Below are 10,754 nucleotides of genomic sequence, written 5' to 3' on the forward strand. Positions count from 1 at the left end.
CATGTGTACCAGGATCTTTTTGGGTTCTTTCCTGGCGGTTTGGGGTGTGAGGTGCAAAGCTGTTATTTTAGAGGCTCTCCTGCCTTTGGGGCAGTGGGAGAACAGCCATGGTGGCTCCTTGGAGCTTGTGGGAGCCTATACTAGGTTTTCCAGTGCTTCTTCCAAGTGGACAGCCCAGGCATCAGGCTGTACCACAATGGAAGTTGCTTTTTATAACCGTATTGGTCACTTCCAAGTGCTTAAAGGGAAAAGTCTTAAAATTCCTTGATTAAATGAAAGCAAGGAGACCTTAGTGTGTCCCTCGAAGGAAAACTTGTTTAAACTAGTTAAAACACAGCTTAAATCACCACCACCCCCCTGCTCCAGAATAAGAAGAAAATATTTCTGTTTTGGGAAGAAATATCTGTATTTATGTTTGTTGTGAAATTTAGTTTAAGTAGTTACTTAAAGAAGCAAATACTGCTATAAGTGTAGCCAGTACTTATATAACATACTGAATGCTCTGAGCTGCAGTCGGATAATTTATATAAATCATCTGGCAGCTCTTAGATTGAAGTTTTTGCTGCTCCAGCCACCTGTTCCTTACCATTTCTTCTTCATTTTGGTCTTCTCACAGTAAATGCTAAATTTGCTTTGAACCCAGTATGCTGCATAGCCCGAGGTGCCGGGGATAAAGTCGTGGAGTTCCCCCTCATATTTCTTCATGTCCCGTGCAGAGGCATAGCCTGTGGAGTGAAGATGGGCTCACTGAGTCCCTGCTCCATCTGCCCCATCTGCAGCCCTTTCCAGGTGTATTTATTTACCTGTCACCATGTTATTTATCGGGTATTCCTGGAGGGCACGGTATGGAAATTCTCCCTGGGCAGGTGCTTCAGAGTCTGTTTCTTCACTGCTGTATCAGGAGGGGGGAAAAAAAAAATCTGTGTGTTACTTCCTGTGTGTTAGGATCGCTTGGAATTGGGGGTGCATCCAAATCCCACCACTCAAGGTAGGAAAATACCTCTCAGCCAGATCTAGCACTTCTTCCTCTGGTTCTTTGTCACAGCAGTTTCTTGCTGCTTCTGGTTCCTCTGTCAGATTTTCTTTGGGCTGTGAGTATCAGCACAAGAATGAGTTACAGTTGTGCCCTGGGTCACCTGCAGAGCACCTGGGATGCACTCCCGAGTGCGTGAATTTTTAGGGTTCATGATTTTAAGCATAATTCAGAGTTAAATTTTAAATCTAAGGGCATCCTGCTTCAAAAGTGCTGGGAAGTTGCTTTGCGAGGAGAGTGGGTAGTGACACGGGATAGGAAAACACCACACCAAAGGGCTGAGCTCAGCCTGTGGCAATTGGAATCCCTGGAACAGCACACTGCTGGGAGACTAGATATGTCTGGGCAAGGGAGACAATCCTTCCAGTGCTGTTCCCCCCAGGATTTCTTGCTGGGAGGGACACACAGCACAGCAAGCACAAGGAATCAGAATCAATTAGGTTGGAAAAGACCATCAGGTCCAGCTAATGACCAATCACCACCTTCCCAACCAGACCAGAGAGCACTGAGTGCCACATCCAGTCATTCTGGGCAGCCCATTCCAGTGCCTAATCACCCCTTCTGGGAAGAAATTCTCTCTGATGTGCAACATAAACCTCTCCTGGTGCAGCTTAAGGCAGTGTCCTCTCCTCCTGTCCCTTGGTCCCTGTGAGCAGTACCTGACCCCCACCCAGCTCCACCCTCCTTGTCACAGAGTTGTGCAGAGTCAGAAGGTCCCCTCTGAACCTCCTTTTCTCCAGGTTGAGCTCCCCAGCTCCCTCAGCTGCTCCTGGTGTTCCAGACCCTTCCCTGGCTCAGTTCCTTCTCTGGACCTCCTCAGCACCAAAATGTCCTTGAATTGAATTGAGGGGTCCAGAACTGGACACAGCACTCAAGCTGGGGCCTCAGCAGTGCCCAGTACACGGGAAAAAATCACTTCCTGGTCCTGCTGGCCACACAGGCCAGGTGCAACTGGCATTCTTGACCACCAGGGCTCATGTTCAGCTGCTGTTGATCAGCACTCCCAGGACCTTTCTTGCTGGGATGCTTTCCAGCCACTCATCTGAGTCTGTAGCTCTGCAGGGGTATTGTGGCAAAAGTGCAGGACCCAGACCTTGGCCTTGTTGACCCTCATAAAAATGACGCTGGTCCATTGATCCAGCCTGTCTGGGTCCCTCAGCAGAGCCTTCCTAGCCTCCAGTAGAACCACACTCCCACTCAACTGTGTCACCTGTATATCTGCCAATGGTGGACTCAATCCCCTCATTCAGATCTTCAGGAAAGATATTGAATAGGACTGGGCCCAACACTGATCCCTAGGGGACACCACTGGTGACCAGACACCAATTGTCCAAGCTGTGAGCTGCAGTTTTCCAGGAGATACTGTGGGAAATGGTGTCAAAGGCTTTGCTGATGTCCATGTAGACACATCCACAGCCTTTCCTTCATCCAGGTGAATCCTCTTGTCATGAAATCAGGTTGGTCAGTTAGAACCTCCCCTTCCTAAATCCATGCTGGCTGGGTCTGATCCCTTGGTTTTCCTGGATGTGCCATGTGCTGGCACTCAAAGTGATCTGCTCCATAACCTTCCCTGCCACCGGTCACACTGAAAGGTCTGTTAATTCCCTAGATCCTCCTTCCAACCCTTCTTGTGGATGGGTGTCAATTAATATCTTGTCATCTGGGACCTCCCCAGTGAGACAGGACTTATTATAAATGATGGACAGTGGCTTGGCAAGCTTTTCTTCCAGCTCCCTCATCACTCTGGGATGGATCCCGTCCAGACCCATGGACTTGTGAGCATCTAAGTGGCACAGCAGGTCAGTGACTGCCTCCTCCTGGATTTCTGGGGGTCCATTCTGCTCCCCATGCCTGTCTACCAGCTCAGGGGGATGTTTTTCCTGATCCAACCAGTCTTAGTGTTGAAGACTGAGGAAAAGAAGGTGTTAAGTACCTCAGCCTATTCATAGGCTTTGGTGATGGACACTCCAATAAAAAATGGAGGTCTTCCTTAGCCCTCCTTTTGTTAATAAAATATTTATAAAAGTATTATTCTTTACAGAGGTGGCCAGTTAAGTTCTAACTGAGCTTTCACCTTTCTGATTTTCTTCTTTCTGCATGACCCAAGGATGTCTTTAAATGCTTCCTGAGTTGCCTGCCCCTTTTCCCAAAAATGATATATGCTATTTTTTCCCCTAAATTCCTGTGAAAGCTCCCTGCTCAGCACAAGTTCATCCTCCAGCACATGTGCAGTACAAATTTTTCATCTTACCTGTTCTTCAAGGGCATCTGCCTTCTCCCAAATAAACCGGCCAATTTTCCTTCTGATTTCTGACAAGAACAATGAAAATAGTGACTGAGAGCTCCAAAAAACAGGACTGTGGCAATTGCTGCCAGTTTGATGCCCTGCAGGTGCCTCTGGGGACAAGCCCAAATGCAAGGTCCTACCCCTGGGCCAGGGCAATCCCAAGAACAAATTGAGGGTGGGCAAGGATGGATTGAAAGCAGCCCAGAGGAGAACTTGGGGGTATTGGTGGATGAGAAGCTCATGGATATGACCTGGCTGTGTGTCCTGGGCTCGTCCCACAGTGTGGGCAGCAGGTGAGGGGAGGATTCTGCCCCTCTGGCCCTCTCAGGAGCAGCAGTGCTCCTCCAGCTCTCCTCCCAACAGCAGAAGGATGTGGAGCTGTTGGAGCAAGTCCAGAGAAGGCCATGGAGATGTTCCAAGGACTGAAGCCCCTTTGCTCTGGAGCCGGACTGGGAGAGTTGGGGGTGCTCACCCGGAGAAGAAAAGATTCCAGGGAGACTCCAGGGCCTAAAGGGGCTCCAGGGGCTGGAGAGGGACTGGAGACAAGTGTCTGGAGTGACAGGACAAGGAGGAAAGGCTTCAAACTGACAGAGGGCAGAGTTAGATGGGATACTGGGAAGAAATTCCTCCCTGTGAGGTTTTTCCCTGGCATAGGTTTCCCAGAGCAGCTGTGGCTGCCCCATCCCTGGGAATGTTCAAGGTCAAGCCCATTCTGCGATAATAGATGGATCATACTCTGCCCTCTGGGAGGAAGAGCCACTCCCAAGCAAGAAGGAAAAGTCCCTCCCTGCAGACAAGTAACTGTCAGTTCTAATTTGCACCAAGGCTGTACTCATGGGGGATTTCCCTGGGAAAATATCCCCAGATGATTTTTTTTTTTTTGCCTGACCTTCATGCAGGCAGGCAGGGGGCAGGACAAAGTGGCCCAGAACCACCGAGGGCCTCTCTCTAGCTCGGGTGCTCGCACACACTGAGAGGTAACAGGAGTGAAAGACCGTGGCTCTGCCCTCCAAGTAACTGAGACTCTCATGTATGCTGGAAGAGAGAAAGAGAGTTGGTTTCCAAAGGCGAACCTGGAAGCAAACCAAAACATTTAGAGGAGTGTTGTCTGCTCTGATTTTTTTGCCAAAAGCACCTAATTTTCTGTGATTTTCTACCTGTGAGATTCTACCAGTCACGTTCTGTTACAGTCCCAGCTGCCAGCACCTCCCAGGGGCAGCAGGGAGGAGGGACAAGGGTAAATGTATTTTTAGGGATTACACAGTCCCACTCTGCTCTTGAGGTGAAACTACATCGGGGAGGGCAAAGACAGGATTTTTCTACAATTTTCCTTCACCACACTGGTTCCCTGCTCACACAGCTGAGCAAGGAAGTGGAGATGGAGGGTGTTCCAGCCCTCACTATCCTCCTTAGAGGGGAATTAAATCTTGTTTGCTGGGTTTAAGGATGTGTATAATTGATTACATTTTTTCACAAGGACCTATCTAACTATATACATTGACTATATATATATATATTAAAAAAAGGATTGAGAATTCCCCTGGGGGAGCTGGCTGGTCTGGCAGCATGTTGTTGCAGAAGAAAAGTTGTTCTTCCGTGTTTACTGGAATTCCCCTCGCTTAGCTGGAGGAGATGGTTGAAAGATTCCAAAATTCAAAGCCAGTTTTAAGCACTGGTGTGTCAAAAAGAAACTACTTAGTTCAGCCTAGCAAAGCCTAAAAGAAACTTGTCAGCTTCCTTTCCCATATGTATGTTTACATGACTAAATAATTAATAAATATAAATATTCACTGATATTGAGGAAGTGAGGAAAGTGCTTAAGACTTTCCTTATATATGTAAAAATATTCCATAGGTCTCTATTTTTTTTAAATTAAGTATTTCAGCCCTTTTCCATTCATTTTTACCCCAGTGCTTCCTTTTAGCATTAATTCACACTGGCTTTTTAGATGTAGGTTCCTTCCTTGGGAATTGTATCACCTCTGTTTTAGATGCTGATTTTCCAGCTGATAATTCACAGCCAGCAAGAAACCAATTTAATAATTTATATCACAGTTAAGTCCTTCTCAACACATGGATGGTTTTTCTCTATGCCATCTATCTAAAGCTTAGTGTGGGTGTGAGTTTTCCCGACCCCACTGGGAAGTAAGTCCATGCCATAACTTTAAAAACACACCCTTGACTTTTACAAGATGTCAATATCCATGAAATTCTTTTCACTAAATACATTAAAGCCTCCTTTGCCCACCTGCGGGTGTCAGGGTGGGCAGCATCGCTGCTGAAGAGGTAATCGGCATCCAGCCAGTGGGCGATTGTCCCGCCACCGTCTGCTGCAGGGGACAGGGAGTGAGGTGAGGATGGGCATCCAGGGGGTTCCCACCTCGGGGTGACCTGCGATGGGGACAGCTGCTTGTGGGGCCGCAGAGATGGGCCCTGAAGTGGAAGCTGTGACAGCTCCCCATGGCTGTGGGACTCCCATTGCTCCCCTGAGGGTTGTTCAGGGCTTTTCCTCAGTGTGGGGGCACCGTGGACTGGCCAAACTCATGCTCTGCTCTGTTGTGTGGGTCTCAGTCCCACGAAGGGGTGACAGGTTTGTGTCCCCACTGCTGTGCCCTGCTGAGGAATGATGGGGCTGTGCTCCCCTCCTAATTCCCCCTGAGCGGTGACAGGGTTGTGCCCCTGCCTATTCCCCTGCAGATTCCTGCCAGCTCTGTGCCCCGGGGCTCCCCTGGACTTCGCTGTCCTCTGGCCCCCTCACCCCACAGCCCCCGCGGGCCCGGGCTGACGCTCTGCGAGAACCAAGCACGGTGACCGCGGAACATCGCGGTGGGAGCCGCCCTGAGGGGAGACGAGGGCGGGAAGGGCCCTGAGGGGCTGGAAGGAGGCGGGAACTGCCCTGAGGGGCTGGAAGAAGGCGGGAACCGCCCTGAGGGGAAGCAGTGCTGGGAAAACCCGGCGGAGCTGCGTCAGGGAGCTTTAAGCTCCATATTAGGGAAATGTTCTTCCCCCACAGCGTGGCCGGGCACTGGAACAACTCCCCAGGGCAGCCCCAAGCCTGACAGAGCTCAAAGGGCACTTGGACAACACTCTGAGACACAGGGTAGGGTTTTGGGGTGTCCCCTGCAGAGTTAGGAGTTGGACTCAAATCTTGCTCTCCTAGAAGCTTTTCTCAGAAAAACCAGTGCATTTTGCTGATTCTGGAAACTGCTTGCAGAAAAATTGCTTTTATTTCATAAATCACAAATGAGGCTTGTTTCATGCTTGAAGCTTCCCAAGATATCCCTCAGGATAACCCATCCCCCGGGAACTGCTGCCAGCAGCAGCAGCAGCAGAGCAACATCCCGAGTACCTCAGAACCCCAAGGATGCTGGATAAAACAGAGAAGCTATTTCTGGTCATAGTCCTGAAATTCAGCACTTAAAGGCATGTGTTGGTCTTCCACAGACAGGGAATTTTTGAGTAAACCATCAGAATGTTTCTTAAGAAAGAACAGAAAAATCCCACAGATGCAATCAGGGCAGATAGCCCCAATGTGGGAAGATGATGATGTGTCCTTTGGAGACAGGGTCACTTCACATTGCTTCCATTAAATCTTCCATTTCTGCAGTCGACTTCACTCCTGTCCTAATTAGGATGAAGCTCTCTTGGCAGAGTGGTTACCCAGCAATTATTCTGGTGCTCTTGAGGCTAGGAAAGGTGGAGCTGAGGTGGTGGAAAGCACTTTGGTGGCCCTTCATGATCTATGGGAGGAGGCCAGGACATGTTCCACAGGTCCTTGGGCTCACACAGCACCTTGTGCTGCTCCACTGGGGTCTCTGAGAGAGAAGCTGAAATCTTTTGCCCTCTCCCAGGCCACCTTCTCTCACATAGGGAGCACTGCTGGGGCTGCCTAGTTTCCAGAGCACATCTGGTGCTGCAGGCTGAGCTGTGTCCTGCTGTCCCGTGCTGAGAGATGAGCACTGTGCACAACTGCCCAGCCATGACAGCCCCGCCTGTCCTGCCTTGAGCACCCCTCTGATGAACCCAAAGGGATCCCTATAACGGCCCCCCCTGCCCCTCAGCAAGCTGCCATGTGGGTGTTGGAACTGCAACAGCCTGGATCTTCCTAATCCCTAACAAAAAAAAAAAAAAAAAGGTTATAATTAAAATAGCTATGCAACAAGGCAACATCCATCAAAAATCTCAAGTGTATGTTCTGTGACACCACACAACAAATCTTAATATACCCAAGAAGAGACATGGGATGCCCTGAGTCACCAGGATCCCTTGATCCCATACATGTGATACTAGTTAAATCCATTTGGATACAATATTCCTCAAGCAATCATTCTGATTTCTTCATAAAATAAAAACAAGCTGATGGCAGAAGCATTGGTTTTGGGTAGCGTCATCAATCCCCCACAGTACAACAGAGGACTAGCCTCAACTGCACTTCTCCATGGGCTCAAGCACAGAGAAAACAAGAACTGAAATTCACCAACACACATATCTGCTTCCCCCAGGCTCAGCTTTACACCACACACTCCAAGATGCATCTGCCAGAGTTCTTCCCATTAGAGTGAGCACCATTCCCTGTCATCGCTCCTTCTGTGTCCCACCCTGCATCCCCAAGGTTCTTCATCCCTTTTTAAACCTTGTGCCTTCCCTTCAGAGCCACACAGGAGCCTCCAGCCAGGCAGATACCACATCAGCAAAAAAAATCTTTAATTCTCTATTGATGGAAAAGTGCTCTTGCATCTTCTCAGTGGGATAAGAAAAGCACAACTGCCCATCGTGCCACCAAGGCTACCTATCCACCCACAAGCCAGTGACCATCAGAGCCTGTGAAATCAGCTTGTCTAATGACTCTGAAGAAACATTTTAACGAGTAGCAGTTTATTAAGGTATAAAAATCCTGCAAATTTTTGAGCAGCGAAGAGTTACCATTGTTTTTTAAGCAGTAATGGGGGCATTTTTAGCAACATGTTCAAAAAGCCTGCAGGGCTCCCTTGATGCTGTGCCTAAGTGATATTGTTAACAAGGCTTATTAGTGAATTTCTGAAAGGAAGTTGATCAGTCTTGTGGCTATGATGAACAATGGACAGAAGCTTGCGAAGACTCTCTCTTGCAAGAAGAATGTTCCAGATCTGCATGGAGAGAGTAGATTGACATTAGTCACTCTAGTGACACCTTCAACTGCAATTATTTTAGAACTAAAAACCAGTTTCCTCAGAGCAGTCTGACTGCAGCATCCCTGCAGAACCACCTTCCAGTGAGATTCCGGTAAAAATCCTGCAGAAACTTCTTTTCTGTCCCCTCCTTGGTGGAGTTCAGAGTTCAACAAGTCAAGAGGATCCTTGTTCTCCACCCCAGGAAGGAGTCTGTCCTGCTCTCAACTCTTTCCACGCCAGCTCAGTAAATCTTTGTCCCCCAGACCACAGTGAAGTCACCCACATCCCATCTCCAGCCAGACTCGGCATCCCTCACCAATGTCCCACCAACCGAAGCCATGGTGCTGTGTGAGCACAGCACATTCCAGACCCTGCCTTGGGGCCAGGCTTGCACCCCCACTGCCCAAAGGCGAGTGACAAACCAGAGGAGTGACTGTACACAACTTTCTCTTGCTCTGCAGGAACTGGGGCATTTCGTAAAAGGGTCGTGTCAAGGCTTGTCCCAGAAACAGTTAATCGTTATCCAGCCTTTAAGAGGGCACAGAACTACACTGTTTCAACCAGGATTATGTCAGCTGACCCACATGTTCAGTTTCTTTTCCCTATCAAGTGTTAAACTAGAATTTCCCCATTGCTACATCCAGATCAGTTACACACAGGTAGTTTGAAGAACTTGGAGCCCTCAGATTGAGACACCCGTGAATAAACCCAGAAGTGTTTCTGCTTTGGGCCTCATGAATCCCACAGAGCGCTTCCCTGCCACAGGCTTAACCAGCCTGCCACCCACACTGAGGGATCTTAGGTACAGTGACTTCCTGCTTCTCCCCTGACAGGAAACAGCACTTCAGGGCCTGAGGGAGCTCTAGGGGACCTGTGACAACTCTCCCAGCATCTACCTGACACAGCAATGACATGCAGAGAAGATTTTCTCGAAAGTTCTTTTTTAGAGCAAAGAACTCTTGTATGCACGGGATGGCCAAAACCAGACCAAAACAGTGGGCAGAAAGGGTGTGGGAAGAGTTTTTTTTTGTGTCCCAAATATGATCTACTTTTTGGGTGTGGTTGCTTCTGTTCCTCAGCTTTTCAAACCCCCCCTCCCTACACAAATGGGTCTGTGTTTCCCTTACCAGCATGGCACACAGCATGGGAATAACTCACCGTGGATTATCCCAGACACAGCTCAGAAGTCTGGTTCTGCAGGAAAGAAGCGCAGAGCATTAGACTTGGGGGCCAATGGCACCCCTGTCCCCACAAGGTTCCCCCCGGAAACAGCCCCAGTGTGGTAAAAAGAGTTGCCTTTAGCTGTAGCTGAGGCTAGGTGAACACCATCAGCCCTGACTGCTGCGTCCTTCTTTATATTCACACAATATAAAGCAAAAATTCACTGCATGACCCATCGCCTTCTAGTTAAGTTCACCAAGGCACAGATAAGTGACACAGCATTACCAAATCCCTATGGATTAATAGCAGCACGTGTCCTCCCTGAATCCTTCACAGGTACATGTAACAGCCTTTTTGGCTAAAGCCAAGTCAGCTTTCTATCTCTAACACAAGACCTTCAAACCCCACTCTGTTACAACACCATGCTTCCCATGAAAATGAACAGAGACAGCATGGATATAAAGCAAGGAGCTCCAGCATGCAGGAGGGAAGGCACAGCATACCCCATCGGTAAATGCGTGGCTCCGGCATGGTGGAATGCGCCACCCTGCAAGAGAAGGTGTCACCCCTTGTGGGGGTGAAGGGCACATAGACCAGGCGCTGGAACTGCCACTTCTCGTTGAAGGACAAGTCCCCGTACTTGACGTCGGGAATAGGATTCCCATTCTTCAGGAGTTCGATGTCAATCTTAGGTGGGTGAAAGCCAGCGACGAAGCAGTGGAGGATGTTCTCCTTTCCCTCCTCGGCGCGTGAACGGGCGTAGACTTCCACCTTCGGGGACTCTGGAGAGAGGGGCGAGGGCAAGTGAGAAGCGGGGCTGCCGTGGGCATCGCCTCGATGCCAACACTCGCCCACCCACCCGGGCACAGTAACCCGGAGCCGCCGGGACCCCGCAACCCCTCACCCCCGTCAGGACCCTTCCCGCCGCCCCAGGCACTCACCAGCGGCCGCCCCCAGGCCAAGCAGCGCTAGCACGCCGAGCGCCAGAGCCCCCCGCGCCATCGCCGCTGCTCGCTGCCCCACCGTTTCCCGGAATGCCCCATCCGCACCAACACTCCGCCTTTTATAGCCTTCGGAACCCACGGCCAATCGTGGCGCGGAGCGGCCTCTACGTCATCGGTTTC

At 49.7% G+C, this 10,754-nt stretch overlaps 2 protein-coding genes across 2 annotated transcripts; both read right to left on the reverse strand.

The window, feature by feature from the left end:
- Window positions 1-582: 582 nt before the first annotated feature.
- On the reverse strand, window positions 583-6,237 carry TERB2 (telomere repeat binding bouquet formation protein 2). Its single transcript, XM_053988690.1, has 7 exons — window positions 6,078-6,237; window positions 5,568-5,649; window positions 4,210-4,355; window positions 3,285-3,343; window positions 1,001-1,089; window positions 804-892; window positions 583-725 (listed from the first exon to the last, which is right to left on the reverse strand). The coding sequence occupies exons 1-7, from the start codon at window positions 6,139-6,141 to the stop codon at window positions 583-585; spliced, it is 672 nt and encodes a 223-aa protein (XP_053844665.1). The 5' UTR covers window positions 6,142-6,237.
- Window positions 6,238-8,172: 1,935 nt separating this feature from the next.
- Window positions 8,173-10,674, reverse strand: B2M (beta-2-microglobulin). The gene is made up of 4 exons (XM_053988611.1): window positions 10,572-10,674; window positions 10,134-10,412; window positions 9,628-9,663; window positions 8,173-8,445 (listed from the first exon to the last, which is right to left on the reverse strand). Exons 1-3 carry the CDS (start codon window positions 10,630-10,632, stop codon window positions 9,650-9,652), a joined length of 354 nt encoding a protein of 117 aa, XP_053844586.1. The 5' UTR covers window positions 10,633-10,674; the 3' UTR covers window positions 8,173-8,445; window positions 9,628-9,649.
- Between the last annotated feature and the right edge of the window lie 80 nt (window positions 10,675-10,754).

This window comes from Vidua macroura, chromosome 12 (genome assembly GCF_024509145.1).
Source record: "Vidua macroura isolate BioBank_ID:100142 chromosome 12, ASM2450914v1, whole genome shotgun sequence".
NCBI lineage: Eukaryota > Metazoa > Chordata > Aves > Passeriformes > Viduidae > Vidua > Vidua macroura.

Excerpts from the sequence above, each read along its gene's own strand:
- TERB2 (XM_053988690.1), bottom strand. The coding sequence starts at position 6,141 with ATGTTCCGCGGTCACCGTGCTTGGTTCTCGCAGAGCGTCAGCCCGGGC. Across the intron at positions 3,344-4,209 it reads CCCTGCCTGCCTGCATGAAG|AAATCAGAAGGAAAATTGGC; the intron begins GTCAGGCAAAAA and ends TGTTCTTGTCAG. Across the intron at positions 1,090-3,284 it reads CAGATGCCCTTGAAGAACAG|CCCAAAGAAAATCTGACAGA; the intron begins GTAAGATGAAAA and ends TGATACTCACAG.
- B2M (XM_053988611.1), bottom strand. The coding sequence starts at position 10,632 with ATGGCGCGGGGGGCTCTGGCGCTCGGCGTGCTAGCGCTGCTTGGCCTG. Across the intron at positions 10,413-10,571 it reads TGGCCTGGGGGCGGCCGCTG|AGTCCCCGAAGGTGGAAGTC; the intron begins GTGAGTGCCTGG and ends CCCTCTCTCCAG.